This window comes from Idiotropiscis lumnitzeri, chromosome 14 (genome assembly GCF_059441095.1).
Source record: "Idiotropiscis lumnitzeri isolate Australia: NSW breed Sydney's pygmy pipehorse chromosome 14, RoL_Ilum_1.0, whole genome shotgun sequence".
Classification (NCBI taxonomy): domain Eukaryota; kingdom Metazoa; phylum Chordata; class Actinopteri; order Syngnathiformes; family Syngnathidae; genus Idiotropiscis; species Idiotropiscis lumnitzeri.
The window spans coordinates 11,939,151-11,966,291 of NC_142404.1; the positions used below are offsets into that span (position 1 = coordinate 11,939,151).

Consider the following 27,141-nt stretch of genomic DNA (forward strand, 5'->3'; position numbering starts at 1 on the left):
CATGGACAGATTATTTTAGCCTCACCATTCAGCGATGCTTTTATGGGAACGGATGACGGAGGTCTCAATGTCAATCGGGTGGTACCTCATCCCCCTCAATTCGAGGGTCTCGTCAACAGAACCCACCACATAGAGGGCGTCGTGGCGCTCTGAGACAAGTGCACACACACACATGTATATAATATTAAATAATTAATATGGTAAATAAAGCCATAGCCAATTTTGCAATTCAGCAAAATAACATTTTGATGTAAAATCACCCAGCGCTATACACTGATCTTAATTTGTTAACTAATTGAAGTCAGTGAAACTGGATAATTTCCCAGTGCACATTGATTGGGGATCACTGATCTTGGCTGAGGGAAGACATTCAGCAGCCGAGGTGCAGTCTCACCTCCGCTAGCATCGGTCAGTTCGGTGCGCCGGAGGAAGCCCAGGTAGCCCGTCCTTGCCCACACCGTGTGCGTGTCCCCGAAGCTGAGCTTGGTGTTAAAGTGGTCCGCGTGCAACGCTTCCTCTCCGTAGACGGTGTAGTAGCCCGTCGCATTGTGAGGACTGCTCACCCACACCTAGTACAAACATGCAACCAAAAACGGCACATTCGTCACCATCAGGTTTGTCTGCAGTTTTTAACATCAGCGTGCATGGACCTCGCCGTAGTGAGGTTGAAGCTCACCTCGCCGAGATGGGAATCTCCCAAGGGCCCTTTTGTCTCCGTGTTGGCAATAATCACCTTGACTCCAGGGAGTATCTACAATGACAGCGGGATAGCTCAAGTCTTCTGCAGAGTGTGAATACCGTTCAGTGTTTTTTTCTCACGCTGTACCTTGCCGGACTCCATCAGGGGTAAACTGTGTGGGGTCCCCCTTTCGACCAGGCGAACCCTGAATGAGATCCCAAAACAGAATTGACACATCTGTGGTTGCATGACACATTTAATTGTGCCTTTTGCATAATTTGAAAACAGTTCAGAATGTATTGAAGTCCCTGAAAAAAAAAAAATCAAGATAATACATTATGTTTAGAAATTGTCATTATTAAATGAATTAATGCGTGAAGATCGCTATAGACATATTTTGCTCGTTGTTGAACTTAGCTTGCTCTTACCATGCAGACATTGTGAGCCTGATAGCCGGCCTTGTGTAGCAAATTTATAATCGGTAAAGTTAAAGAGAGAGGCCCATTGACAATAGGGTAATACAAATTCATGAAAGAATTTAAGATTATTCCAATATAAATTGTAAATGTCGCTCAGTGCGTTTAGGCCAGCAGAGAAGGACTTACTAGCCCTGACTTTCCACCAACGCCCATGGCCAGCGTCTCTCACCTGTCGTGTCGCAGAGCCCTCATGTCCACGTAAACCGTCGTGGGGTCCGGTCCCGCTGTACCCTGACGAGTGACAAAGAGGCACAAATGAGCTTACGTGCATTCCAGATGATGTCAACAAGTCCTTCTGGTTTGCCAGAAACATTTTAAAGCGCACCCTTTGAAATTGTGAGCGAGCGACATTTTTAAGCCCAGGAAAGTATTGTAGAACTTTTTCAAATATTATTATGTCCTTCATCATAAGATTCATCATGATTTTACAAAAGTTAAGTTTTCTGTGACTAGTTAAAATCAAATCAAGGGCTACGCTGAAAAAGAATTGAAAAAAAAAAAACATGAAAATTGGACATTTCTGACAGAGCAATTGCTAAAATTAAACGCAGCAACAGAAGTCGCTGACAAGAACCCTCACACCCAATTTCTATGACTTCGATATTGATTTGAGTTTGCTTTGGATTTATCATTCTTACGCCTTGGCCAAGTGTTAATGCAAAGCACCAGCGAGCCATGAGGGGGAGTGACGGCCAACTGCAGGGTCAAAGCCAACGCACGCACGCACGCACGCACGCACACACGGCTCCACAAACAAGGAGAGCTTCGCACAAAGCTGCACATTCATTCAGCATGGCATCACCAATCCAAAGATTATGCGATGTCATGAAACAAAGCCAATGGCACAGTTAGCCAGAAGTCAACCTAAAAGTCCAAAAATGTATGTGCAAAGTGCCAATGGGAAATTTGCAATAGTACAGTTGAGGATGTTTCTGATTGCAAATTACTCACAGGTTAACTCCTTCATACACTTGTGTGACAAAAGGGGGGGGAAATGCAAATAAAAACAGGTGTGAATGTGAGTGTGAGCGGCTTCTTGTTTATATGTGCCCGGTGATTGGCTGGTGACCCGTCCCAGGCTCCAGCTCACATGCACTGAGCCCTTTAGAAAACAAATTGATGGATGGATGGTTTTATATTCACAATATACAGCTTGTAGGCAAACTACTTGGATCAACTTTATCCACACATAAACAAAAATGAATTATTAACTCAACAAAAAATGTGAGTTGATCGATTCTAATATAAAACATATCATTCATTAATAATACTTTTACATAATTGAATTGTTTTTAAAATTTTTTTGCTTTTCGTATTTTATCATATTTTTAAATGATTACATGGCGAGCGGGGTCACATTGATCCATCAATATTGTTGCTAAGCAACTAATTAGAGTTAATTTGAGAAAAGTTTAAGTAGCTACAGATACTCTACATATGCATCTCATATGACCAGTGGTGCACAGGCTCCCTCTAGTGGTAAGCAAAAGAATCACTGCATCAGTGCTTTTCAGAGCTATTTAACTTTTTAGTTTTGTACTGGAACTCAATCACTAAGAACTGCATCTTTTCAATCTACATTTTAACCTTTTTTTAATTTATTTTTTTTACAATTTATGCGCAATACATTCATTAAATTCTTACTTAAATACATAATACAGTGGCTTTTACGGCTCCTCTTCCAGTATTCCCAGATGTGTTTTATGAATGTCTATAACATAGAATGAACTTTCCTACAATATTTTAATTTAAGATGCACCTGTAGTGGTTAACTTAAACATGTTTGAATGTTACTGAACACATTATTGTTTTTTTTTACAATAGCAGAATTTTCCAAATCTGAGAATTGTGAGGTCCCACACAGCCAGGAATTCCAATTAACAAATAAAAATGGACAAACATGAAATTTGCCTCAGTGTACATGTGTGATCACCACACCCTTTCCAGGAGAAACAGTCCTTAAAAGGCATGCGCTGATTCCTTGCTCTAACGTAAAGCAGCGCAGGCGGCATGAAGGCTTCCGAGAAGAACAGCACACCTGCCCACAAACAGGTTCGTGGCAAGATGCAGCTATATTCTTGCCATGATATACAAAAACCATGAAGGCAGAAACACACAGACACACACACACACACAGGGATGGAAAAACAGCAACAGCCCCCAAAAAGAGCAAGCAACCACTCTTGTCTGACAGTACCTGTTCGACCAGTTTCCCTAATCTGTTGGGCTGACGGGGCACATAAATAAAAGACATTTTTATGTGTTCATGTATACACGTGGACACACACGCCAACACAACACATGAACACAAAACTAAACAAAGGAAGAGGGAAATATAATAATCACATTTAAACTTTTGCACAGAGTCAACAGACACAACATTAGGTACACCTGTACAGTCTAATCATAATAATACTGGCAGGTGCGATCTTCAGTACAGATGGTGCAGGCCTACCTAATGTTGTAGCCAGTGAGTGTAAACATTAAAACGTATATCGTGGAGATGACAGCTTATCTGTGGAACATTGCCCCATGCATGTAGTTCTGAAACAGGTCAAGTCCCGCCAGACGGATGCTCACCTGCAAACAGATGGCCACGTTCACCCTACAGCCGAAGGTGGTGCTGACGGCACGCGGCGAAAGCCCCAGGTCCTTGAAGATCTTGGAGAAGGACTGCGTGAGCGCTATGCGAGGCCTCTCCTCCGCCACCACCATGCACGTGCGCACACACGATAGGTTGACGTTCCGCAACTGGACATGAGGGAAGACGGCTATTATTTCCATGCTTGAAGCAGAAGTCAAGTATAAAAAAAAAAAAAAAAAAATGCCACTTGCTGTCGACTGACAGTGCTCAGCTTGCGAACGTCACATGATCAAACCCACAAATCCCCGTTTAGTCAAACATTATGATTTTTTTTTTAACAATTGAACATACATTTTATTGACTTTTTATGTGTAATACTTTGTGCTATAATCATGACATGAAAACAGTCACACTCACCCGCAGCGCTTCCGTCTGCGAGCCCAAGCCTTTGGTGCACATTTCCATGACTGAGTAGGAGCAAAATGTGACACGCACTTTGTACTGGCTGACCGCAGCCAACCATACACACACGTTGCTTTCCAGCTCCAGCGGGGGAACCAGAATGGACTGGTGGCCAGAGTACACGCTGTAACGCACAAGCATACATGAAATATGAGGTAAAGTTGACAAAAGGCTTTTGGCAGGGATGAGTATCACAAAGTCAAGTGCAGCAGAGTTTCTTGGATGAACATTGAAGAGAGGACCCGAAATGTTCCGTAACAAAGGAGCGGTTCAAGAAGATATATGTATCAAGGTTGAGGAGTGGCCAAGCCCGTCTCCAGACCTCAAACCGATAAAGAGAACAAACTGAGCTGTGTGTAAAAATAGTGACCAACTACAAGTGACGCTGTACTTGCCAACAAGGCAATTAATTCATGTTTTGGACTGAATATTTCACTCAATCTAATGTAAGAAAATGTAAAAATCATTCTATAACTTTTTTTGAATTGATATTCTGGATCGCTTTCACACCCCACGGGATTGACTGTATTATTATAGTATAAGGGAATAAAGCATAAAGATTATTGGTCGAGAGCTTTTTATCTTGCTGATTCACATTTGGCGGATAAAATTTAGGCTAAATAGCCAAGAGTTCGTAAAATTGTAATATGTCGGCTGACAATGACACACCTGCACAGGCACCAGAGCGCAAAGCCCAGGCCGCAGTACGGGTCCAGACAGATGGCTATCTGGCGAGAAGGGTAGAGCTCACACTGTAGCTTGATGGAGCGACACAAGGCACCAGTGGCCGCGTGCGACATCTATGATAAGGAAAATGACATAAGGATTCTTAAGAAAAAAAATCATCCAATGTCACATAAGGACAATTTTTTGGGGGGGGGGACACAGCTCTTAGTATTTGCAGTACGCACCTTGACTCCTGCCAGGATGCCTGTGGTGGAAACGCTAAAATCAAGGTAGGCTAACATCTCCGGTGTTGGGGGCTTGTAAATCTGAGGGCTTTTCTTCCTGGGGAGGTCATCTGAATCAACAAGATTTAAAAAAAAAACCAAAAAAATCATATTTGTCAGCACGACAGCACACAATGAAGGTGTCCCTGTAAGACATCATAGCACACCCGTGTCCAGCACCATCGGCCAACTCTTGACGTCCACTGCAGCGGCGGCCTCTTTGGATTTCAGCAGCTTCATTATTGCTTGAGTGGTCAGGATGCACACTGACTTACTGACCTGTAGAACACGGACACAACACTGATCGCATTACTATTTCGTGGAAATAATTCATTCCGAAAATTGGAGAGATGCTAGCATGTTTGTTGGCTCCTATCGGGTTGTCCCAACAACTTTTCAGTCACTTTCATAAAAAGTTTACACAGGCCTGGTTGACAGGCTGTGTGTTGTTACCTCAACAATCATCTTGACGGTGGGGAGGGTGGTGGCCAAGTTCTGTGGATGTGGCGGTCTGACCGTCACCGGGACGCAACCGGCATACAAGCAGCCATAGAATGTGGCAATCAGGTCGATTCCTGCGCATAAAAAAAAAAAAAAAAAAAAAGGACTTCCTTTTTTTTTCCCATCCACAGGCTGCTGGCATGACTGATAGTCACGGAGAACCTCAGGGATCTGTTGCGAGTACCTGGCATGTAGACAAGCGCAACGTGGTCCCCGGTATTGAGACGTCCCATCAGAGCTGCAGCCACGCGCTCGGCTCGCTTGTGGAGTTGAAGACAGGATGCCGCGCTGGCCACCGCGCCCTAAAAAAAAATTTTAAATAGCAGCAATGCAGAGACAGCACTGTAGGGGGCGACAAACCCTCTGGATTATACATGTGTAATTGATTCAATAATAAGACATGCGTTTCAGTTCAGAGCGGAGATATTAGTGGATGTGTTGAGGTACCTTGGCATTGAGAACAAGGAACAGCTGATGGTCCGGAGTGGCCTGCGCTCTCCACTGTAGCACATCTTGAATGTAGAGGAACTAGCAGTGCCAGGAAACAAGGACACATAAAGACAACAGTGTCTTAAAAATATGAAACTTAAAATATTTTTTTTAACTCTTTCATTTCATGCATGAATGATGACAACCTCCCTGAAGTGTCATTACTTGTTTATTGCATTTCACAAATAATTGTAATAATAAAATAATTTTTTGGAAGTTACATATTAATGTTAAAAATTTGACCTCACAACAACAGACAGCTATTCAAAACTTGTTCACACTGGGCAGCAATTATCATAAATTAATTAACAGCCAAAAAGTAGGCTCAGATAAAGAATTTAAAAAAAAAACAGTTCCATGAATCTAAATTGGATTGAAAATAGAGCTGGTGATGAACAACGTCTCATTTGGCATGTTTGAAAAATCCTAGTTATTCTTCTGTTTTCGCCGTGTACAGCTGAGGTGATGAAAAGTCATTCCATGAAACCAGAATTTATTTTCCCTGGGTGAGTACCTGCTCATTGTCTTCCAACTGGGTCACATCTCTCCCACAGGCCTGCGCTATCCTCTTGCCTGCCACCAGGTTGCCGACGATCATAGAAGCCGGGCCCACCTCTGCACGCACACGCACACCCGCCCGTCCACCACTCAGTTAAAACAGTTGAAATCGGGCAAAGCATCTTCCTCCAGCAGACACGTTGCAGCTCTGTACCCGGTTGCTTTTGCCGTGGCTTGGGTAGGTTGGTGACGCACGTGTGAGGGCACATTAGGACATTGCAGGGATGCAAGGCGCCCTCCAAGAAGCGCTGTTTGGTCTCTGATATGTGGATGCCACCGAGGGGGGCCTTGGGAAGCGTGTTGGCAGGCACCAGAGCTAAGCAGTACACGCCCACTTGGTGGATGCTGTCTATGGCCTGGAAGAAAACACACGAGAACCGTTTTTTTTTTTTTTGCATTTATTTTTATATATGGAACTGTTTCTAACTTTATATAAAATATAATATATATATATAATATATATGTATATATATATATATATATATATATAAATATATATATATAATAAATAATATAATAAATAATAAATAAAAAATAGATTATATATAATAAATATAATATAATATATAATGAGCAGAGTCAGCACCTGAAGGACGCGGCTCATCCACTGGAAGCTGTCTTCCTCAGAGGCGTCTGGTCTCTGCTCTGCCACCACGACAATCCTCTCATCATGTAGCACCGACACGGAGAAAACAGCTATCCTGCAATGCACCAGGCAAAACAAAAAAAATCTCAGGAATTTAACACACATCTGCTGCAGTTATAGTGACACCTGCATAATAATCAAATGAAATCCAGTAGAGCAGTTTTATTCACTTTTCTGCCTTATTATTGCTCCATAGGAGAAAAGTATTCTTCAGTGAAAACAGTGAAGCATCCTAAACACAATCTGCTGTGTGACTTGCAACTTGTTCAACGCACCAAGGTTTCATTTCATTAAATAAAAATATACACCGATATTTCTACCCTACTAATCTATTAAAACACACTTTCAAAAAACATTCCAACAGCAGCGCCTATGCAAGTGGGATCATTGCGTTTTCGGTATTTTACCATTCGCCTGCCATTCAATAAACTGAAAAGTGCATCTGCAACAGTGGCAGTACGTAGAATGTGAAAATAAAAAGAAAATTAATTCCTATAAATTGATTTAGGGGGCAGGGGTGATATAGCACGGTTACACTCTACTTTCAAACTATTTTGGCATTATAGACAAATATGTTCACGAGTCTTCATCAAGTTTGCAGGCAATGTTTTAGAATATAAAATAACCACAGTTTAGATTAGGATTACGGGTTACTTACCCATCCTTTTTATAATGTATAATAAGAGTGTGTGTGTGAGACAAAGTATATTGATGTCCTTAGATTGTGCTGGTGTGCCTAATGTTGTGGCCGGTGGGACTGACTGATAAATTGCGTCGTGTCTTCTAACCTCCCCCTGTAAACAAACTTCATCGGCTCCACCGCAAGAGCCGTGGCAACCACGTCGTCAGCATTGTGCCTCCGCCCACTGACCACCATCAATCCGTCCATCTTCCCTACGATGAACACGAGGCTGTCCTGGTGGCAGAACACAAAAGCAAACATTTGGAATTAAAAATGTTTGGCGCAATTTATTGAATTAAAACGCTTCTTAATTTTTAGGCTTGCAGTGTAAATCCAGCCTTAGCTGAGCTCATCACCGGGTACAAAGAAGTTCACCCGCACTCGTCAAAAAGAAGTTTCTAATAAATGATCAAAAGCCCAGAATGCCCGTTCTGTGTGTACGTTCACCTTCTGACCACAACACTTTTAGACTTCACACTCATATACTTGACAACTGAGACACACTGAGGCCTGGCCCCGAATCAATACGACAGATGTCAGGGAGATGCAAAAATTTGGATTCCCGGCTTCACTGACTTGGAAAAAGCCAAACGGCTCATTAATTCTCCTGAGCTATTTGCACAGTCCATCTCAGAAATTTTCAAGGGCACAACAAAGCAATGAGCGTGCCGTCTGACTGCCCAACTCAATTTGAGGTGTTATTTAGGTCAGCTGAACCGTTAAAGTTTTTTTTTTTTTTTTGTTTTGCAATCAGGATGTCAAAGTAAGACTTTTAGTGCTCATTTGAGGTCTTTTTGGAATCACTTGAAAAATATCAGAGAGTCACATGCATTTATTGAGAATTGATCAAAGTCACAGAAGCTAATAACAGACTTACGTATTAAAAATTGTAACATAGCAGAGTTGAAAAGGTGCAGGTTTTAAAAGTTTTGCGTTAATTATGCGGTAGAGAGAACTTACTGGTCCCACAAAACCCAGCAGAGAGGTCCTGGTAAAGGTTCTGTCGCTGACTGGAATTCCACTCGATGTGACTGGGGTGGTCTGTGAGAAAACGTGACAATTAGCAGACTAAATTAATTGTAATCGGTATTGGCTGACTTGCTGCTGTGATAAACCAACCTTGGATGAAGAAATTAAAGTTTTGAGCAGATGATTGACAATAAATTCGATATTTCACTTTATTTCACAAACTATGACTTTCGGTGTCAAATATCAATGCACTGCTTTAATGACATCAACGGGAAATTTCCTACAGACTGCTCATCGGAACTTTATTTTGTGCGCCGGAAACATCATGAGTACTGTAAAAACGTTTCTAAATATGAACACTATTAAATGATGACAATTAAAAAAAAATTGCATATGGCGTTAAAGCTGTCCAAAATAGTAGTTTGGAATGTATTTTAATGAAATACACTTTTGTATTGCTCCTGATGGTATTTTGTACGGAGCCCCTCGAAATTTCTGGCATAATAGTACATACGAACCTCAAATATGTTCTTGGTCATGCCCTGAAGACCATAATAAGCCGCACCCGTGCAACTTGAGCTCACGCAGATTTCTCCCACCTCGTCTGTCTGACAGAGGTATGGCGTCCCCTCCGCTCGCACCACACATACCACAGCTGCCATAAAAAAAATAAATAAATAAAAATTCAGGACATTTTTCATGGACTGTACATATCCATAGATGGTATAACGCGATTGTGTACGGCACCTCCGGGCATGACCTGCCCCACGTCCTGCACGGTGAGGACAGAGAGCTTCTCTTCGGTGTCCACGCGGATTACACTGTGGCTCAGCCCGCCCATCGATAACACCGCCTTGCCCGGTGAAGGGACGGCCATCTCTGGAGGTCTAAAGGACAAAGTCGTATTCACTTAATTATCAAATGATGGAACCGCAGTTATGTATTAATGTCTTCACATGTGAACCACAGAGCAGTAAAACACGAGCACTTTGACCACACTAATGCAGGAGCTGCTGCTCGGACGCAAACTGACCGAGGTCGAAGACAATGTGAAATGTTTCATAACACACTGTCGAATGTCGTTAAACTTGAAAGTGGTATTCCAAAATGTAGTTGCCTTGGACATTTCCTTTATTCCATCCTAAACGATATGCCATACGTATGAAAAACTGCAGGTATGACAACCTATGCAGCTGATACCACGATGTATGTCTCAATGGAAAGTACTCCGGCTGTCAAAAGCTTGTTTCAACATGAATTTTATGACTAACTGTTGAGAACAAGCGAAACTTAACGTTTTGAAGACAAAGTGTCTTGTTTTTGGGTCCAAGCATGCCACAAAGTCCTAGAATTGGTTAGAAAAAGTGTGGGAGTTACTGTTGATGGAACTTACATGAATGATTTTATGTCTAAAATGGATAGACAATTTTAGAACAAGTAGAATTGGTAATTTTGAAGAATTTGCTAAATTAAACTACCATCAAATTATGACCGTAATTAATTTTTAAGCCTAATATCATCCAACAGTTTGGTCCAGTGTGTCAAAAACAAGAAGTTGCAAAGCTCCAAATCAACACCGTACCTATTTTGGGTCTGCAACATATCCAAAAGAAAACCAAAACCACTAAGATGTAGTAATGCCATCTCACCTCCGGATGGCGACAGTGAGGGCTTCTGAGGAGCTGGCACATGGACAGATCACCTCAGGTCGCAGCCCACGTGCCTGGAAAACGTTGAGAAAGGCGTCGCAGGAAGATATTGACCCTGTTGTAAGGCATCAGAGACACACAAACAAATTGAGTGAGCATGTACATGACCAACATGTTGACCAGTGTGTGACGTTTATTATTTTTGTACGTGGACTCACATGGGTTGGCTCCATCGGCTACAATCAGCATGCGCAGCGAGCTCAAGCTGATGTCTCGCTGGTCTCTTTGAGCCAGCAGAGACCAGTGCATGTCCCTGGACTTCACAACGGCCACCCGCGCTGGATGGCGGACACACAAACACATATTGGACATGTCTCACAACAAACATAATCACACCTGACAGCCAGAGCAGTTTTGATCAACATTCCTTTTCAGCCGGTTAAAATGTTATACTGTATATTGAAAGATTTTAAAAAAAGTATTTCGGAGGGATGCAGACAAACGTAGCATCTATAAATGAAAGTAGCACAAATTGTTCACCTTTTATATTCTGTTTAATAATTAATTTAATATTTAATTTAATAATTATTGCTTTGTTTTATTTTTTTAAGTACAATATTATAGAGTGCATAGAGCATCTTGCCAATTTTGGGTGACACCTCAAATTAATGATACAGGAATTTGTTTCTGTCGCTTTCTCGACAAATATTAAATAAGCTGTAAACATGCACAACGCTTTTTTTTTTTTTTTACTTCTTTTTCAATATTGTGGACCAAGATCACTTTGTAATGCACTCACCATGTTTAAAGGGGGGGGGGGTCTTTAAATTAAACTTCGAGGTCATTTTCAAGATTAAAATAAATAAATAAAACAAGCTAAATAAAACTTTGTCTTCACTTATTTTATAAAACACTTTTGCTTTATTAAATAACTTTACGAAAATATTCAGCTCAAAATGTCTGTCAGGATAATTTGTTATTTTATACACCGTACCACGTATGTATAAAATATGAATGTATCGTGCCTTATGTTGCGTTAAGTTACGTTCTTAAATCCTAAGTGGCCATATAAGACATTAGAAGCTGTTTTTTTTTTAAATGGGCCAAAGCGTTTTTTGGGTTTTTTTCCAAGTTAAATAAATTAAGACTATTTATCTATATCCGATTTATGTCATCCGTTACACCACTAATTCTCGAAGTTATCTCTAGATGGGAATTCAAAATTGTGTATAGTTATTACTATGTCATATACATCAAACATGTCAATCAGGTTAGAGCGGAGGCATCTTGAAAACATTTAAAAAATCTGTTCAGGTTCTCTTTCTGGTTGTCATAATAATGAAACAAACTTCATCTAACGATGGCTCACACAGGCCAACCCTCACCTTTGTATGCGTGAACCTTCTGAATCCACGAGAGAGGGTTGACTTTCATTAAGGAGTAAGGAATGCTGATCACGTGCATCCGATTCATGACGCTCTGCGATGAGAGGGTAAGTAAGGAAATAATCAAGCTTGACGTGCATCACGTCACTGTGAACAAGCTCAGACTCAAGACTTCATTTATAATAGAGCAAATGAGCTGTAATAGCCGTGCATTCCGATCCTGATTGCATCAGTCCATAACTGCAGTATTATATCTGCAAATTTATCGTGTGTTCAAATATGCTTACAATTTGTTCACAAAAAGTGTGCTTTAATGAGTAGTTAATCACTGATTATCCGACTTTCCTTATCAGACAAGCAAGCTAATAATAATGATATCAGAAATTTTAAAGCACTCACAGTGAGAACCCCATGCCATAAACCCGCTTCTCTCTTGAAGTCCAGCACGTTGGTTATGGTTTCAGCTGAGAATCAAAAAAGGACATTTTAAAATTCAAGTTTGACATCGACAAAGGCACCTTTTTGTATTATATAGTATGAAACTGCAAAGGTACTTGACTTAAAAAAAGCAGACGAGACAGGGTGACAAAAATGTAACTTTTGTAAAATAACATATTGCAAACCAAATCATAGCGATTGCTCTAATGCAACTGACAAACCAAAAAAAAGAAATATGGCGTGTGGTTGCCACTCACCTTCGGTGTAGCCGCAGGCTTGAGTGAGAGCGTGAGAGTGAGCGAGCATGGCTGAATGGCTCACTGTGATCCCCATGGTGCTTCCCTCCTTGCTGGTTTTATACTGCACGAGAACGAAAAAATAAATCATTAGGATCAAATCCAATCCAATCCTATCGCATCGATGAATCTATTCAGGATCTCGGCGCTCAGGCCTATCACATTGGCACCTACTGCCTTTCAATGTTGACTTTTCATGTTCTTTCCATGATGGTGCGTTTTTTTTTTTTAATTCCCCTCGCACTGTGGTTTATTCCCACATTCCAAAAACGTGCACGTTAGGTTAATTAAAGATTAAATTGTCCATGGGTGTGAATTTGAGTGTGAAGGTTGATTGGGATACTGATTTTTATTTTTTTTTAATATGGCCCAAATTCAATATGTTGCTTTACATGTGCCGTTTTTGTAATGCAACTTAGACAAAGTGTAGTTGGTCTAATGCTACAAAATTGCTTCAGGCCAAACAATTCAGGCGCTAATGGGAAAAACACGACATCTTCAACGGAAGCTAATTAGCACAAGTGGTGATCCACACGGAGGCTCTCAAACTGAAGCGTGCAGACATTTGTTGGGCTTAGTAACGAATCATGACCTCAAGCAATGTCTGTACTTTATGGAACTTCATGACATCACGATTTTCTTCTTAACATTCCGGGTAATATTTGTGATTCAAGAATCGTGTTAGATAATTGGAAATAGGCAATTTAGTTGAGAACTACTTTTGCGTCAGTATTTGTGCAGGACAATGGAGTGACTGTAATGAATTTGCCAGTTTCATTCACATTTCTCTTCCACTAAAAAGATGATAGCAGAAAATACTTGAATATTTGCTACAAGCCTTCCTGTCACAGTTAGCTTCTTGTATATGTAAACCTCTTTTTATGATATTCCGCTTCAGCCTGGATTCAGGTGCGATCCCTGGTTGATGGAAAATTGCCAAAGTAGTACCCGTTTGATAGAGAGTCTCATGTTAAGTGCCAGCATTTGCATGCATCGTCTGGTATTGCTGGTTTTGGGCATATCTGTATTGGTGGAAAAAATTTGTGACAATTGGAAATACAAATTCACAATTTATTAAGGTCACATCGGGTGTGCCACAAACATCCGTGCCAAAGTGTTTTTTTTACCTTTATCAATGATTTAGATTCACCAGTGAAATCTCTCTGTGCTCTTTGCAGACGAACCCGACATTTGCTGCTATTCTAGTCATTCAGTGAAGCTGAGAAATGTTTTGTTGTGCATTACAGTTATGATAACACAAAGAGCGATTTTCAAGTGGGAGGCATAACAGTCTCGGGCAATGATGTAGTTCGTCCCTTGCGGGTAGACAGATTGCCTTTTAAGAATGTTTTCTAGCAGTTATTTTTGCCAATTTCCACAACAGTAATGTTGACTTCTTAGTGAAGTTATATAAAAATTTTTGTCAGAGCTGATCGAAATATGCAACTCCGGTATGGTCTCCTTTTCCAAAAAAAAAAGATATAGAATTCATTTATACGTCGATTGTGTGGCTTTTCTAGGAACTTGCATCACAAACGTTTGGCCAAACCTAACCTTCAGCCACTAACTGTTGCGTTGTGTTCGTCCTGGCTTTGGTGTACAAGAATATTAATGGCTTATCGAATATGAAATTTCAACCAAAAATCCCTCACTTCTATGTAGGCTATATCATTGCTTGGTTCACGAATTGGAGGATGCCAGTCTTTGGGAGGCTTCACAACATGTTTGCCGTCAGTCACAAACCACAGCAATCGGGGCCAGCCTAAAGAGGAAGACGCATTAAATTAGTTAGGAACTCAAATAGAAGCACAGTCAAATTGGAAAAAAAAAAACAAAAAAACGAGGAGGCTTTACCTTTGAATGTGGCAACCTCCCCAGTTTGTGCTTTGGGTAAACCTTTCTGACAAGCGTCAGTGGTCAGCGCCAATGTCACCCCACAGCTGCCAAGCAGAAAGCCAATTTGTTGACTTCCCGCATCCTGTAGGACCAAAAGAAAAAAAAAAGATTACAAACAATGGTTGACACACACACACCCACACGCACACACACACACACACACACACAAATGTTCTTTACTGCAATGGGGAGAATTGTACAAGTGAAACACTCAAGCAGCAGAGTGGTAGCTAACCGGACACACTGCAAAAAAACTAAAATCTAATCTAAATTAAATATCTCAAATCAAGGCAAGATATAATTATTATCTGTCATATATTTCTTCTTACCCGGCAGTGTTTTGTCTTTCTCCATATCAGTTGCTTCAAGCATTTTAAGCTTTAAAAAAACAAAAGGGGATTATAACTTGGTCTCGAGTTTGATTGACGGTTATGAGTACGTTTATCTTATAATACCATCATTTTATAGGCATATAGAGATACTATTAACTCCATAGGCAATAGACTAGTTTTAAGTTGAACTTTTATTAGGCTGGCTATATTAACTTCGATCAAATTTTCATGAACTCTTGTCAGAGCAGTTATCTTACATTAAGAAATATTTCTAATTTCATTACTTGTTTTTGCATTGCATAACAAGGCAACACTTGATGATCCTTACACGACTACACGCCGGAAAAAAAACTACACTTTTGAGAGGTTAATAAATCAGTCTCAAGAACAGTGGGCGTCTGATGTAATAATTGAACTGGAATAACAATCCTTTCACTTGAATCCAATCTCATTTATTACTGAACAGCTTCCGCAAACGGCATGCTGATAAAGGGGCAATCAAGTGCACGCATTAACATTCGGCGAGTATAAAGCATCGAGGTGAATTTGTTTGCGTTGGATGCGCTTGCTAACTCCCGATGCATAATAACGCTCTTGAAATAGAACATGAAACGGGTGAGGCTGCTGCGACAAATAACAGCGATATGGCTGCGAAGAACAAGATGTTTTTAGCAACAAATGAATGCGCGGTGGATATTCGAATAGACATCTGAATAACAATCACTCGAGCAGACAGAGAGGGAAGCATGCTACCTGAAAAAACAAAACTATAATACAGGATCTTACTAGCTTAAAGGAAGTGATGATTAGGGATGGAGTGCATAGTCTTTTTTGCCTTTACCTTTCGGGTCAGCGGCACTTCAATGGGTACAGGCACCAGCTCTGCCAGCAGACAGCCATAGAACGCCACCATGAACATTACGGGGTCGTTGTTGGGGAATACAAGTGCAACCTGTAGATGAATCAGAATTTTTTTTTTTCGGCACAGGCCACATCATGATTGCTTGCAGGGAGCTGGTTATAATGGTGAAATGACATACATTTTCTAATGGCTAGGGGCTGTAAAGCTAAAAGCAAAAAAAAAAAAAGAAAAAAAAAAATTACGGTTCTGTACATATTTGGATTTTAAGGTCAGATGGATTTACATTACTATAATTTGGTCACAGTAAAGTCAGTAGAGTAAACGAGCAAAATGCAAAAACTAACAGGGGGTGTTTTAATGAAATCATTTAAGAGCTTGAATGTTTCAGAAGGATTTAGATGAGTGCAGAAGCAGAGCTGCACTGTGTTTGTTTCCGGACTTTTAGATGTGGAGCTAGATTGTAAAGGGAGGCGCTTAAATGGGCTTCTATTTATTGCAGACGACACAGACTGGCTTTGAAATGATAAATGAGAGGACAAATAGATTTCAGGTGGTTAAAAATAAGGCCAAACATTATACGGAGAATACACTCCGACAGTGCGCCGTTTTACTCATTTTATGCACTTGGTCTGTTTGTTACCTCCGATTAAGTTCATGTTGCATCTGCCAATTTTAAAAAAAAAGTGTGAATGTTCGAGAAAAATGGCCGCCATAAAACTTACTCTATCTCCAGGCAGAAGCAAAGGTTCATTCCTGGTGCTTAGCTTGTTGAGAAGTGTGTAGGCCAGTTTCTGACTGCGGGTCCAAAGTTTACCTGCAAGTTTAAACCATATTACGGCAAAATTATTCAAATATCCTGAGAATCGTTGAAGAGTTATGATTTGAACGTCAAAAATAATCCAAATGTGAAAAAGCAATTAAACCCAGTTGGGGAAATATCTCGCTTTGCTGGCTTCTGGAAAAATGTCTCCCTTGTGACTCTTATACATCATTCTTGCTGGACTTCTCAGTCTTGTATTAACCGGTCCGCTTCATACCTACCGTAGGTGAGAGTGTAGACGGGCTTGCCGGCGTTATCAAGTGCCGTCAGACAAGGGCTCTTGGGCTGGGTGGTCCCCCATCGTTGCAAGGCTGCTGTCAGTGAGGGAGGCCAGTTCGTGACCACTCCGATGGGATCTCCCTCAAGGGGAGACATTAGTTGGCCTTCTGGCTTTGGTTGGTTTGGGTTGGGTTGCTGGACTAAAAACACAAAGAAGAAAATGACATGAACCAGCAAGTCTTTGTTTTGACAAATATATAGGGAATAATTCAATAAAAAAATGTGGTCTCTGTCATTGCCTTGGCAACCTCAGATCACCGGCTTAATCAAAACATTAAAAAAGCGGCCCGGTTTGACTTTTTGACACGACGACATTCTCTGTGGGAGTACGATGAAATTGTGGTTAGCACTTTCAGCCCAGAGGTTCGAAATGTCAATCTCGCCTCGGCCTTCGTGTGTGGAGTTTGCATGTTCTCTCTGTGCTTGTGTGTGTTTTCTCTGGCTTTCTTCCACATTTCCAAAAACAGGAATGCTAAGGTTCATTGAAACTAAATTGTCCTTTGGTATGAACGTGAGGGCGTGCGAGTTCTGGGTGTAGCCTACCTCCCGCCCAAAGTCAAAATCAACCGGGATAGGCTTTAAATCGAAGCGCTATAAACAATGGATGAGAAAATTGAAGAAAGGGACTAAGAGAGGAAAATTGATTTAAAAAAAAAAAGTTTCTTATATCCATCACCACTTGGTGGCGACAATGCTGAGTACCCTCAGCATGCTTATTCCGAGCATGACCCATCACCCTGTGGAGCCATTCGGCTGGAGTGTTTTACAAGGTAGTGGTAAATCTGTGATTTATACATCTCTCGCGAAGGGAGCCTCACAAGTAATACAAGGGGGATTGTTTGATGGCGAGATAGTGCGGATTGAGAAAGGTGGGGTGCGGGGATTAAAGTCGTATATTGTGTCCTTAACATTTTTTTTTTCCTGCCCAACTTTCCAATTCCATCTCATTTGTGCTTTTCAGATAAAAAAACACTTCTGTCAGGAAAGGTCTCTCCACACACCCCACGTAGTTTGCAGACGCTCGCTCCACTCAGCCAGAGTCAGGAGAGCTTTACAATTACCTGCTGGTGTGTTACTAATCCTGCTGCGTTTTCATTTGCTCGGTGTTTATTCAGCCTGGCAGAGCACCACCCAAAAAGCCACGATGGGCTGGTAAGGAATGAAGGAGAGAAACAAGAGAGGTCCACAATGCGCGTCAGTGTTTCTGTGGCCTAGCACGCCGTGAGCACACCTGGTGGTCTCTGATACACAGTAGGAGGTGTGGGTGGAAACAACAAAGAAAAACAATCACTTATCTAAAAGTGGACTTGGACTGTTTATTTGTGAGGTGTGGCTAAGGGCTTGGTACAGCGACAAGGAAGGCACATATTGGCACACAAATATCGGCCAAGGCGTACTGGAGCAAGTTTGAAAATGCAATTTGGTGACCTTATTATTTTTTAAATACTCCATATATTTAAAAAAAAAAAAAAAAACTAAATCTAAGACTAGAATTAATACACACCAAAAAAGCATTTATGAAAAAATGAAAACACTTCTTAAAACTCATAAAAAAAAAAAATACAGTCAAAACAAAATAAAAATTAACTACGGTATTTTCCGGACTATAAGCCGCTACTTTTGTTCTAGATTTTGTGGCTAATACAACGTTGCGGCATTTCTGTGGATTTTCCTTTCACCTGTAGGGGCGCTCGATAGTTCAGAAAATACGCAAAATTTCGATTTTTTTTTTTTCTCTTGGGTCTGTTCTGTTTTAATTAGCAAACTTGTTGCATTTGACTTTTGGCTCATCTTTCTACTGAAAGCTACAAAAGTCAGGAGAAGACTAAGTGCCTGACCTCCAACATTTCAGGGGTACTCACCGTCCATGAGCTCCTCAAAGTCATCCACAAAAAATTCTCGCAAAGGCGGTCGCTTCGGTCTTTTCAGTGTGTTGAGCAGCTGCTGGATTTTGGAGGAGACGCGGCTGTTGACTGGAACACCTACGCAATGACAATGCCGAGAGGATGGGATGATGAGAAATATGATTAAAGAAAAAAAAACAGGCAAAACAAAAACATTGAGAGAGGCGCGGATGGCAAACGAAGGAAATACACAGCAGTGGAAGATGACGTAAAGGATTAGTAAAATATGCAGTCAGATCCATGAATGAGGAGAATGGAGAACACACAAGGTCAGTAGATTATTTCAGCGCCACCAGCTGTCACTCAACCAAACATCAGTAGATGGAGGCTCGCAGGTACTACCAAGTTAGTATTTTAGGTCAGCAAACTCTTGGATAAGCCTTCCAGGAAAACTGTGAGGATCCGCCTGCTGCCTAGCAACAATACGTCTCCTCACCAGCACCTGAGACATGAGGCCTCTCATTAGGTGGATGTGCTCAGCTCAGAGTGGCCAGAACCTACGGTGACTACACTCCAGACACCCAACATAGAACATTCTGGTGATTTAATTGTACATTTCACATCAGTTTGGAGTGGTCAGTTTTCCACTTTAAAATACTTCACCCTTTCAGTATCCTTAATTTTTGGCGTGTGGCTAAAATGTTGGCGGCAGGCATGAGTTGTTCGCCTGCTCTCGAACCCCGACTAGATAAGAACTTCAGTGCAATTGTTTGTAGTTCTGGGGGAATTGTGATATGCAGTTAACTGGGGAGCAGTGCCGAAAAATCTTCCTTTCAGATAGTCCGCTGGCAATAAACATCTTGTCACCCGCGAGGGCGCACCTCAGTGGAAAAAAAAAAACAAACTAAAGTGCCAGAAAGGTGGATTTTTTTTTATTTATTAATTTATTTTTAAGTCTGACTTCCCAGCCAGCATATGGACCTGGGTTTTGGGCTGATGAGGCTCCTGTCAAGTAGCTTGTTGTCACGGTGTGCATAAGCTCACAGCTCAAACGTGGTCATCTATCAGCATACAAAAGGCGCTAGATGAAATTGCATCATTGGACCAAACTAAACTGGACTGCCTGCATGGTGAAATTAAGGACTTTTATATTCAAGACGTTTTGTCCATGTGAATTCATTCTAGGTCGGGAAGGGACAAGTGTCAGACATTCCAGCCACAGGAGACAGAGGCCACAGCTGCACACAGCTTGCCTGATGCGGTTTTTATTCTATAATAAGGTCGACTCTGAAAGCCTCAGTCTGCCCGCGCACACACATTGTGATGGCACATGTGAGGGGCAGTGCGGCACCTGATGGGCCAATTACACAGACGACGACATCTGATGGTCCTTAGTGCCATCCACTCTGAAGCTTTGATATATTAATGTACTGAAGCAGCACATGAGGACTTGCCAAGGATCGTAATTAACATATTAGTGTTCTCAGAATGAATCCACCTTTTTCCAACACCAAAACATCCCATGCATTGCATTGCATCACTTGGTCTTGCAATATTTTTGGATTCCTACAGTATCAGCCAATGCTTCAGTTTTTTTTTTCAGGTTTTACTGTGACTTAGTTCAATATTTGTTATTGTTTATATGGATGAATCCAAACGTTTGAATGCTTTAAAGGGGATGGTAACATGGAAATGTACTTTTTATTTGTTCTATACACAATTAAATGTGTCTCTGTAGTGTTTTTCCACCCAAGTGTGAAATTCAGCAAGCAAATATGTGATCTGTTATTATGATATCTAGCTGTCATCATTTTATGGAAAGGTGTCTGCCCCACTGTCACATAACGGGGGGGATTCATTTCCATAATAAAATGGGTGAAGATCCAGAATCACTTTCAAGTGACCATCAGACTACACTATCATGTAATAAAAAAAATAAATAAAAAAAGAAAAACCAGCAATCGTGCATGCTATCACAAACGCATCATAGAACGTCCTTTTCTGACCAACCCACAACGGAGTAGCATGTACAGTAGGTTAAGTAAGAATAGATTCTCAGCACCACAAATGCAAAGTGCAAACACACGTCTTTTCGGCAAGACCATTAACAACACGTACAACATCAAAACAAATGGACTGAATGATGGAATTTGCTTTTTTTTGGAGGGGTCGGGGGGCAACAACCATGGTTGGCGGCGGGGTGCAAAACCTGACAGTCACATGCACAACAAATGCACGGGCTGCCAAAGAGCTGAAGCAACGGTAGCAATAATAAATACCATTCATCACACTGAGGGCTCCCTCACATCTCCATTCACAGCCTGGAGAAGAAACAAACGAGGGCATCAAATGCAGATATTTCTCAAATAGAGGCGCCGAGTTGAGACTGAGACTCCACTCTCTTTCCACTCATTTGCGTCGACAAACCTGTAATCATCAATCACTCCCACAGTATTTACAGTATTCATAATGACTTTGACGATACCTATTCTCATAAAGTTAAACTTTGTTCCCATTTCATTTGTGTTTGATTGCTTTTGTGTTAATGACAAGAAAAATAGGTTTGTGTAGACATTCTCAAAATTGTATTCATTTCTATACAGCTTTCAACCAAAGATAGAAAAGAAAATCCCCAGCAATCAGACTGACTAGTGCAGTTCAAGAATTAAAAAAATAATAATAAAATAAATGTCAGAGACGGAGGAGCTCCTCCCCTTCTCTATTGTGGCATGGCGTTTTTTTGCTCCTTATTAGACTGATAAAAAAAAAATATGAGAGAGCAACCAATTATGCTAACACGAGGTTCCACAGCGCATACAGTAAAAGAACAACTTTGCTGAAATGGATATTTCTGCATCTTCTGATGAGATCGGTTATTGTCTAACGCCTAATGCAGAAAAACTCGCATTGGCTGAAATACAGAGCTTCACTTGTTGCACAATTTAGAATAACGTTTAAGATCGACACCTGGAAAATCACGTTGAACGTTTACCGTCTATGATAAATAGTGCTTGAAGGGCTTTTCATAACTCCTAAATAGCACCGCAAACTCACCAGGCAGCAGCTAAAACAAGTCGTCAATATAATGACAAAAAACAATTAGTATTCAAAGAACTACCAATAGAAACTGCGTCTCACGGAAATTGGAGGGGGTTTTTTTTTCCCCAGAGGCATAGGAGGAGAGGTGTTACCATAGCAACACAAAGAGGGTCAGCCGGCAGCTTGCGCCAATCTGAAGGGAAGACTGACTAAAGAGGGAAAACAGAGGGACGAACAGCAGGGGGAAAAAAAGGCAAACCGGAGGAAACCATGTAGCGGCGTGTGTACAGGACACTCACCATCTGCTGTCTCCATGATGCTGGTGTGGTGGTTGTAGCCACGGGACATGCCTCGCACCGACGAAATGTGGGACTGCTCTGCATGAAGTGACGAGCGCTCCGAGAGGCCCGTCACGTCTGGAGGAGCGATGTGGTTATCTATGGAAGAAGGAGATAGAAAGGACAGGTCAGCTATCCATCCATCCCTTTGTATTGCGCTTGTCCTCATTAGTGTCTTGGGTCAGCTGGAGCCAGCTGACTTTGGCCAAGAGGCGGGGGGTAAACCCTGGACTGGTCCACAGCAAATATCAAAAACTCACATTCACACATAAGACAATTTAGATATTCAATCAAACCAATATGTATGTTTTTGGGGAACATGGGAGGACGAAACCTCACACAAGCAAAGGGGAAAATATGCAAACTTAAAAAGAATCCACAACCTCAGTAGTGTGAGACCGACTCACCAGTAGCCATCACATTAACAGACGACAGGTCACGACAAAATCTGATCTGCATCGGCCGGTGAAAGATAGAAGTATCAATGTGAAGCATGGTCAAACATCAAAATTAAATGCCATGCCAGTCAAGAGATGACAGTGATGTCACTTAACATGAGTGGTTAAGGACACACTAAAGTATTTTTTGTGCTTTTTCTAAATACTTTAAATATATTCAAAGGTAAGTGCTGAAAATGGGAAAGAATTGGAACAATTTTGTCGTGAATGGCAAAAATAGAGCACAAAATACTTTTTCAACCCTGGTTATGATGATTCAAACGAGCTGCAACGTCTCTCTCATAGTTCTGTTTTTGAAGTTCTGTTGCACACCTGTAACATATTGGAACCAAGATAACCCAAGACATTTAGGCAGTACTGTGACACCTAAAGACATCACTCAATTTAGTGACGTGTCTAATTGTTATTGTATATTTAAAAAAAAACATGTGATGAAGTATTTTGATGCCAACGTGTCACACTGAGCATTAACAGACTACAACAATAAAGCAACTGCAGCAGATTGGCCCAAAGCCTTTTCAAATGACTGAATGACAGTGAGATTTCAGACAAAGATTATTTAGTCCAAAGACATAAAACAAAACTTTGGAAATTCTTTGTCTTGCCTCATTAAGTGCTTATGTGTAGCTAGAGCGGTGACAAAAGCAGCTGCGTGGGACATTGCTTTCTGTCTGGGATACATACAAAAAAAAAAAAATCTGATTAGCTGGAGATAATTGAATGCGTCAAATCTTTGCTGAATTCAGCAATTCTAGAAGAGGTTACCCCATAAAGGCATCAAGACAGATCACACTTCAACACCCTCTTTCTGGTCATGTTGAAATCAGCACATTATTTTTCAGCCCTCATCCCACCCCATAAAGTGCTAGGCTAATAGCAATTACGGCCTTTGTTACTATGACAACCGGAGACGAAGTCCATTTACAAACTCAAAACGGACCAGTGCTTCAGTTAAAAAGTGACATTTTACAAAAGAAGCTCTCACCGAGGTGGGTGTGCGACATAAGGTCAGCCAGCGCAGAAGCTTTGGTATTGGCGTTGAAAGCGGTGGTGCTATTAGCGTTGGTGCTGGTGGTGCCAGACCTCCCTCCCGGGTGGGACGAGGTGGAAGAAGCGGAAGATGAGGTGGATGAACCCTGGATGACCCGGTTAAACCAGTGCTCGACCGTCGGGTGGCTCTGGCTCTGGTTGGGAGTGGAGTTGGTCAGACGTCCCTTTCGCCGCAGCGAGCCCTCGTCTTCCGAAGCAGAAGAGGTGTCTGTATTCGACAGGTCAGAGTAGCGTCATGTCATGATAAGAGGACAGCAACACAAGATGCGGGTTGGTGGGGGGGGGATTTGACTTTTGTGGTTACATTCGCTTCATCTGTCCCTTTGTTGCTTACATTTATGCTTAAATATGGTTTTACCACACTATAAATTCAATAGTAATTGAGCCCCACCCAAAACATTATATAATTGCCTACTGATGCCAAAATCACTCTTTTCTTATTAGACAAGATTATGGTCTTCAAGATTGAAACTTTCACACAAATTTGAAATAAAATCAAACACTAAGGCAATGTAAGGACATTAACATTCGCACACAATAGGCAACCAGCCAGCCACTAGCAAGCTAGCTAGCACAAGAAGCTAGCTAATGGAGAAGTCTAGCATCACTCATTGCTCCTTGTCAAATACTGATGTCAAATATCAGACGTTTGCTAATTAAACCATTGGAACGTTCACTCTGTATAACCGCGTCTAGCGCGACACAAAATTCCCCAAGTGAAATCTCCTACATGGCCTTGAAAAAGTTGCCTCGCAAAGCTTGAGGCTCGATTCTAATAAGTCCATATTTTGTGTGTACAGCCAGTGGCCTCAAAGGAACTGCTTCACAGTGAATAATCTGTTTATTATTCCTCTGCTCATCTCTCCTATATCTCGGTGTCTCAGTAACCATGGCAAAGTGAAGCAAAAGAACACAGTGAGGGTCAGACAACCAGTGTAACATCGAGAGTTGGCTTTCATTGCATATAAACAAGACATGAGGCAAGCGAGGAGACTGATTAAGCTCCCAGTTGCTTTAACAGATAAAAACAGCAGGATATAATTGCGAGGCACTGCTTAATGAGCTGTACATTTATGAATTGGCGGCTCTGCTAATTACTGCAATGTACCATGTAACAGTGATTAAGTACAAGTACAACAACTGTGATGTAATAACAGTGATCAGATACACTATTCACAAAAGGTTAGGGATATTTGGCTTAAGAGTGAAATTTCATGATCAACCAAAAAAAAGCACAACCATCTAGATGAGCTTCAGAATGCACATAATTTTTGGATTCATGAACCAACCAACATTTCGTGGTTCAATTAGAATTGGTATTTAAAACAAAATCTCATCATCATGCTGTTCAATGTTCTTAAGAAGTGGCCGCTGAATTTCAAGACAGCAAGTGGAAATCCAGAAGTCTGGCCACCGAAGCCCCTTTTACACACCCTGTTGAACCTGGGATTTATCTAACTTTGACAAGACCAAGTGGATCTACCAACATCTAGGAATGTACTGCCCGAACTAAGTTAATGTCCTCACTGGGTTCTAGGTAATAAGCAAAAGATGGAAAGACTATGTTTGATGAGTGTATTTTGTGGGATTACAACTAGCTACACACCGAATTTGACTAGCTACAAACCAAATTAAGCTAACTCAATGATTAAGACACTGCAGGTTTTAAAAGTCCTTTGTTGAGCTTTGATATCGTGATTTCCAACATGGCCGACATCAACATAGCACAACTTGCTAGAGAAACAGGTAAAATATTGACTCTGAGACAATGCTAACAATCTGAACCAGCATGAAGCATGTGGGAAGGACTGCTGGGAACACGCCCGGGATAACTAAATCCTTTGTTATCCCAAACAATAGCTACAGTCATCACCCAGAATGTTTCTTTTTCTTGTGGAATATTTTTGCAGCACAATCTTGGCTTACGAGAATGTTAGCATCCTACACTATAATGAGGGAATCGCAACGATGGCGTGTGTTCGTAGCTAATTATACTCTATGTCCAAAGTTAGCAACCCACAGCACGCTAAATATAGATTCAAAAGCCTCACCTGGCGGAGTGCATGCCTCAACAGAGGACTGGACTAGTACGGATCGTCTCTTGGACGGCATGGGCATCTTCCTTTCTTTGTATTTGGCCAAAGCTGCTTGGACGGCTTCTGTGTGCAGATCTACGCCACACAAAGAATACATGGCTTAGGCGCACCATTTAAAAAGCACAAGCAGGAATTCCAAACTCTCATACAAAGTACAAAGATGTGATTACCAGAGCGGAAGCGTTCATCCCTAGTGTTGGCTGCCCGAGATTTGTTGTGTTTGGATGCGGAGTGAACAGCCTGGGAGGAGGCCTGGATCCGGCTGTCTAGCTGCAGAGCAGGATCTACACCTGCCGGGAAGACAATTATGAGGGAATCATTCATACAGTGGACAGAAAAAGTCCATGCACGCCCATGTCATGTTTTTGTGATCAGTACGAGGACAGCACAGCAACATACAAACTCCACACAGAGGCTGTGCTAACCACTTAGTCATCATGCTGCCTTAGTTGAGAAAATAATCATCTTGAATTAATCCAGCCTCACTTACAGATAAACAGCCACTTTGCATGTTTCAAGGGTAAGCCAATGAGAAATGCCAAGCTCAAAGAAGGTGATTATGTAGAGTAGAGAAAATCTCAAAACATGTTCCAGCTAAAAAACAAACAAAACAGTCGATAAAACGACTTGTATACACAGCTCTGATTAAGGCAGGCAGTGATTTTTTATCATTTGACTCTTATAATTACAGCAAATTTTCCCATACTACAATGTGGACACCTCACAAGTCAAACGAGACCTCTATAAGACCATTTTCCCCCTTTAACTCATTTACTGCCATTGACGGCTTAAGACGTCAAATATCCATTTTTTTTTTTTTTACTTGGCTGGTATAGTTGGTGTGTATTACATTCAGTTGCACTCAATATTCTGGAAATTATGGTAATAGGAAATGGAAATTATGCTAATTTGACGCGATTACGCGAGTCCAGTATGTGGTAGCCTGCCTGGTGCAAGATGCGGTTAATTGCTAGCAATCAGCACGGCTGGCCTTTCCGTTACAGCAGCTTAGTCAGGATCATTGAGCGACATGTCAGCAACTCTTAGACAGCAACATAACTCACACGCTACAATGCTGAGCAATAGTCTCACACACATTCACTCAATCTACTAAACAACACAAGGTGCATTTACTGCATCAGGTTCAATATAGTCCGAGGACATTCCAGGACACTACGGAGAATAAGCGTGACACGCATCCTGTGAGCAAGGACGGGCACTCCAATTGTATGCCCGGTCCGATGGACCGCTTTAATGGCCACTAACACAAAGTAAACCAATGGCTTTTCTCCAGCTCTGAGAGGAAAAGGGTTTATATTCACACGCCAAGACCAGAGACTGGGTTGCTGGGCAGAATGCA

General features: G+C 41.4%; 1 protein-coding gene across 5 annotated transcripts in view; it reads right to left on the reverse strand.

Moving 5' to 3' along the window:
• Positions 1-27,141, reverse strand: part of dip2a (DIP2 acetate--CoA ligase A) — a 69,392-nt gene that overhangs the window by 3,746 nt on the left and 38,505 nt on the right. The window contains exons 3-39 of one of the 5 annotated variants that reach the window (XM_088315490.1): positions 25,952-26,071; positions 25,737-25,856; positions 23,621-23,893; positions 22,139-22,276; positions 21,080-21,121; positions 18,819-18,938; positions 16,899-17,096; positions 16,580-16,671; positions 15,837-15,947; positions 14,622-14,745; positions 14,420-14,529; positions 12,729-12,831; positions 12,433-12,497; positions 12,034-12,127; positions 10,867-10,986; positions 10,649-10,763; positions 9,747-9,886; positions 9,518-9,654; positions 8,991-9,071; positions 8,137-8,264; positions 7,289-7,403; positions 6,857-7,058; positions 6,659-6,759; positions 6,103-6,183; positions 5,840-5,957; positions 5,608-5,729; positions 5,322-5,433; positions 5,116-5,225; positions 4,874-5,004; positions 4,160-4,328; positions 3,739-3,909; positions 3,356-3,385; positions 1,328-1,389; positions 827-884; positions 677-751; positions 395-569; positions 26-149 (exon numbers count right to left, since the gene is read on the reverse strand). In XM_088315490.1, coding sequence (XP_088171616.1) covers positions 26-149; positions 395-569; positions 677-751; positions 827-884; positions 1,328-1,389; positions 3,356-3,385; positions 3,739-3,909; positions 4,160-4,328; positions 4,874-5,004; positions 5,116-5,225; positions 5,322-5,433; positions 5,608-5,729; positions 5,840-5,957; positions 6,103-6,183; positions 6,659-6,759; positions 6,857-7,058; positions 7,289-7,403; positions 8,137-8,264; positions 8,991-9,071; positions 9,518-9,654; positions 9,747-9,886; positions 10,649-10,763; positions 10,867-10,986; positions 12,034-12,127; positions 12,433-12,497; positions 12,729-12,831; positions 14,420-14,529; positions 14,622-14,745; positions 15,837-15,947; positions 16,580-16,671; positions 16,899-17,096; positions 18,819-18,938; positions 21,080-21,121; positions 22,139-22,276; positions 23,621-23,893; positions 25,737-25,856; positions 25,952-26,071 — 4,387 coding nt within the window. Of the gene's footprint in view, positions 1-25; positions 150-394; positions 570-676; positions 752-826; positions 885-1,327; positions 1,390-3,355; positions 3,386-3,738; positions 3,910-4,159; positions 4,329-4,873; positions 5,005-5,115; positions 5,226-5,321; positions 5,434-5,607; positions 5,730-5,839; positions 5,958-6,102; positions 6,184-6,658; positions 6,760-6,856; positions 7,059-7,288; positions 7,404-8,136; positions 8,265-8,990; positions 9,072-9,517; positions 9,655-9,746; positions 9,887-10,648; positions 10,764-10,866; positions 10,987-12,033; positions 12,128-12,432; positions 12,498-12,728; positions 12,832-14,419; positions 14,530-14,621; positions 14,746-15,836; positions 15,948-16,579; positions 16,672-16,898; positions 17,097-18,818; positions 18,939-21,079; positions 21,122-21,938; positions 22,077-22,138; positions 22,277-23,620; positions 23,894-25,736; positions 25,857-25,951; positions 26,072-27,141 lie in introns of those variants that run through there. The other 4 variants (XM_088315492.1, XM_088315491.1, XM_088315493.1 and 1 more) reach the window with 4 other exon arrangements.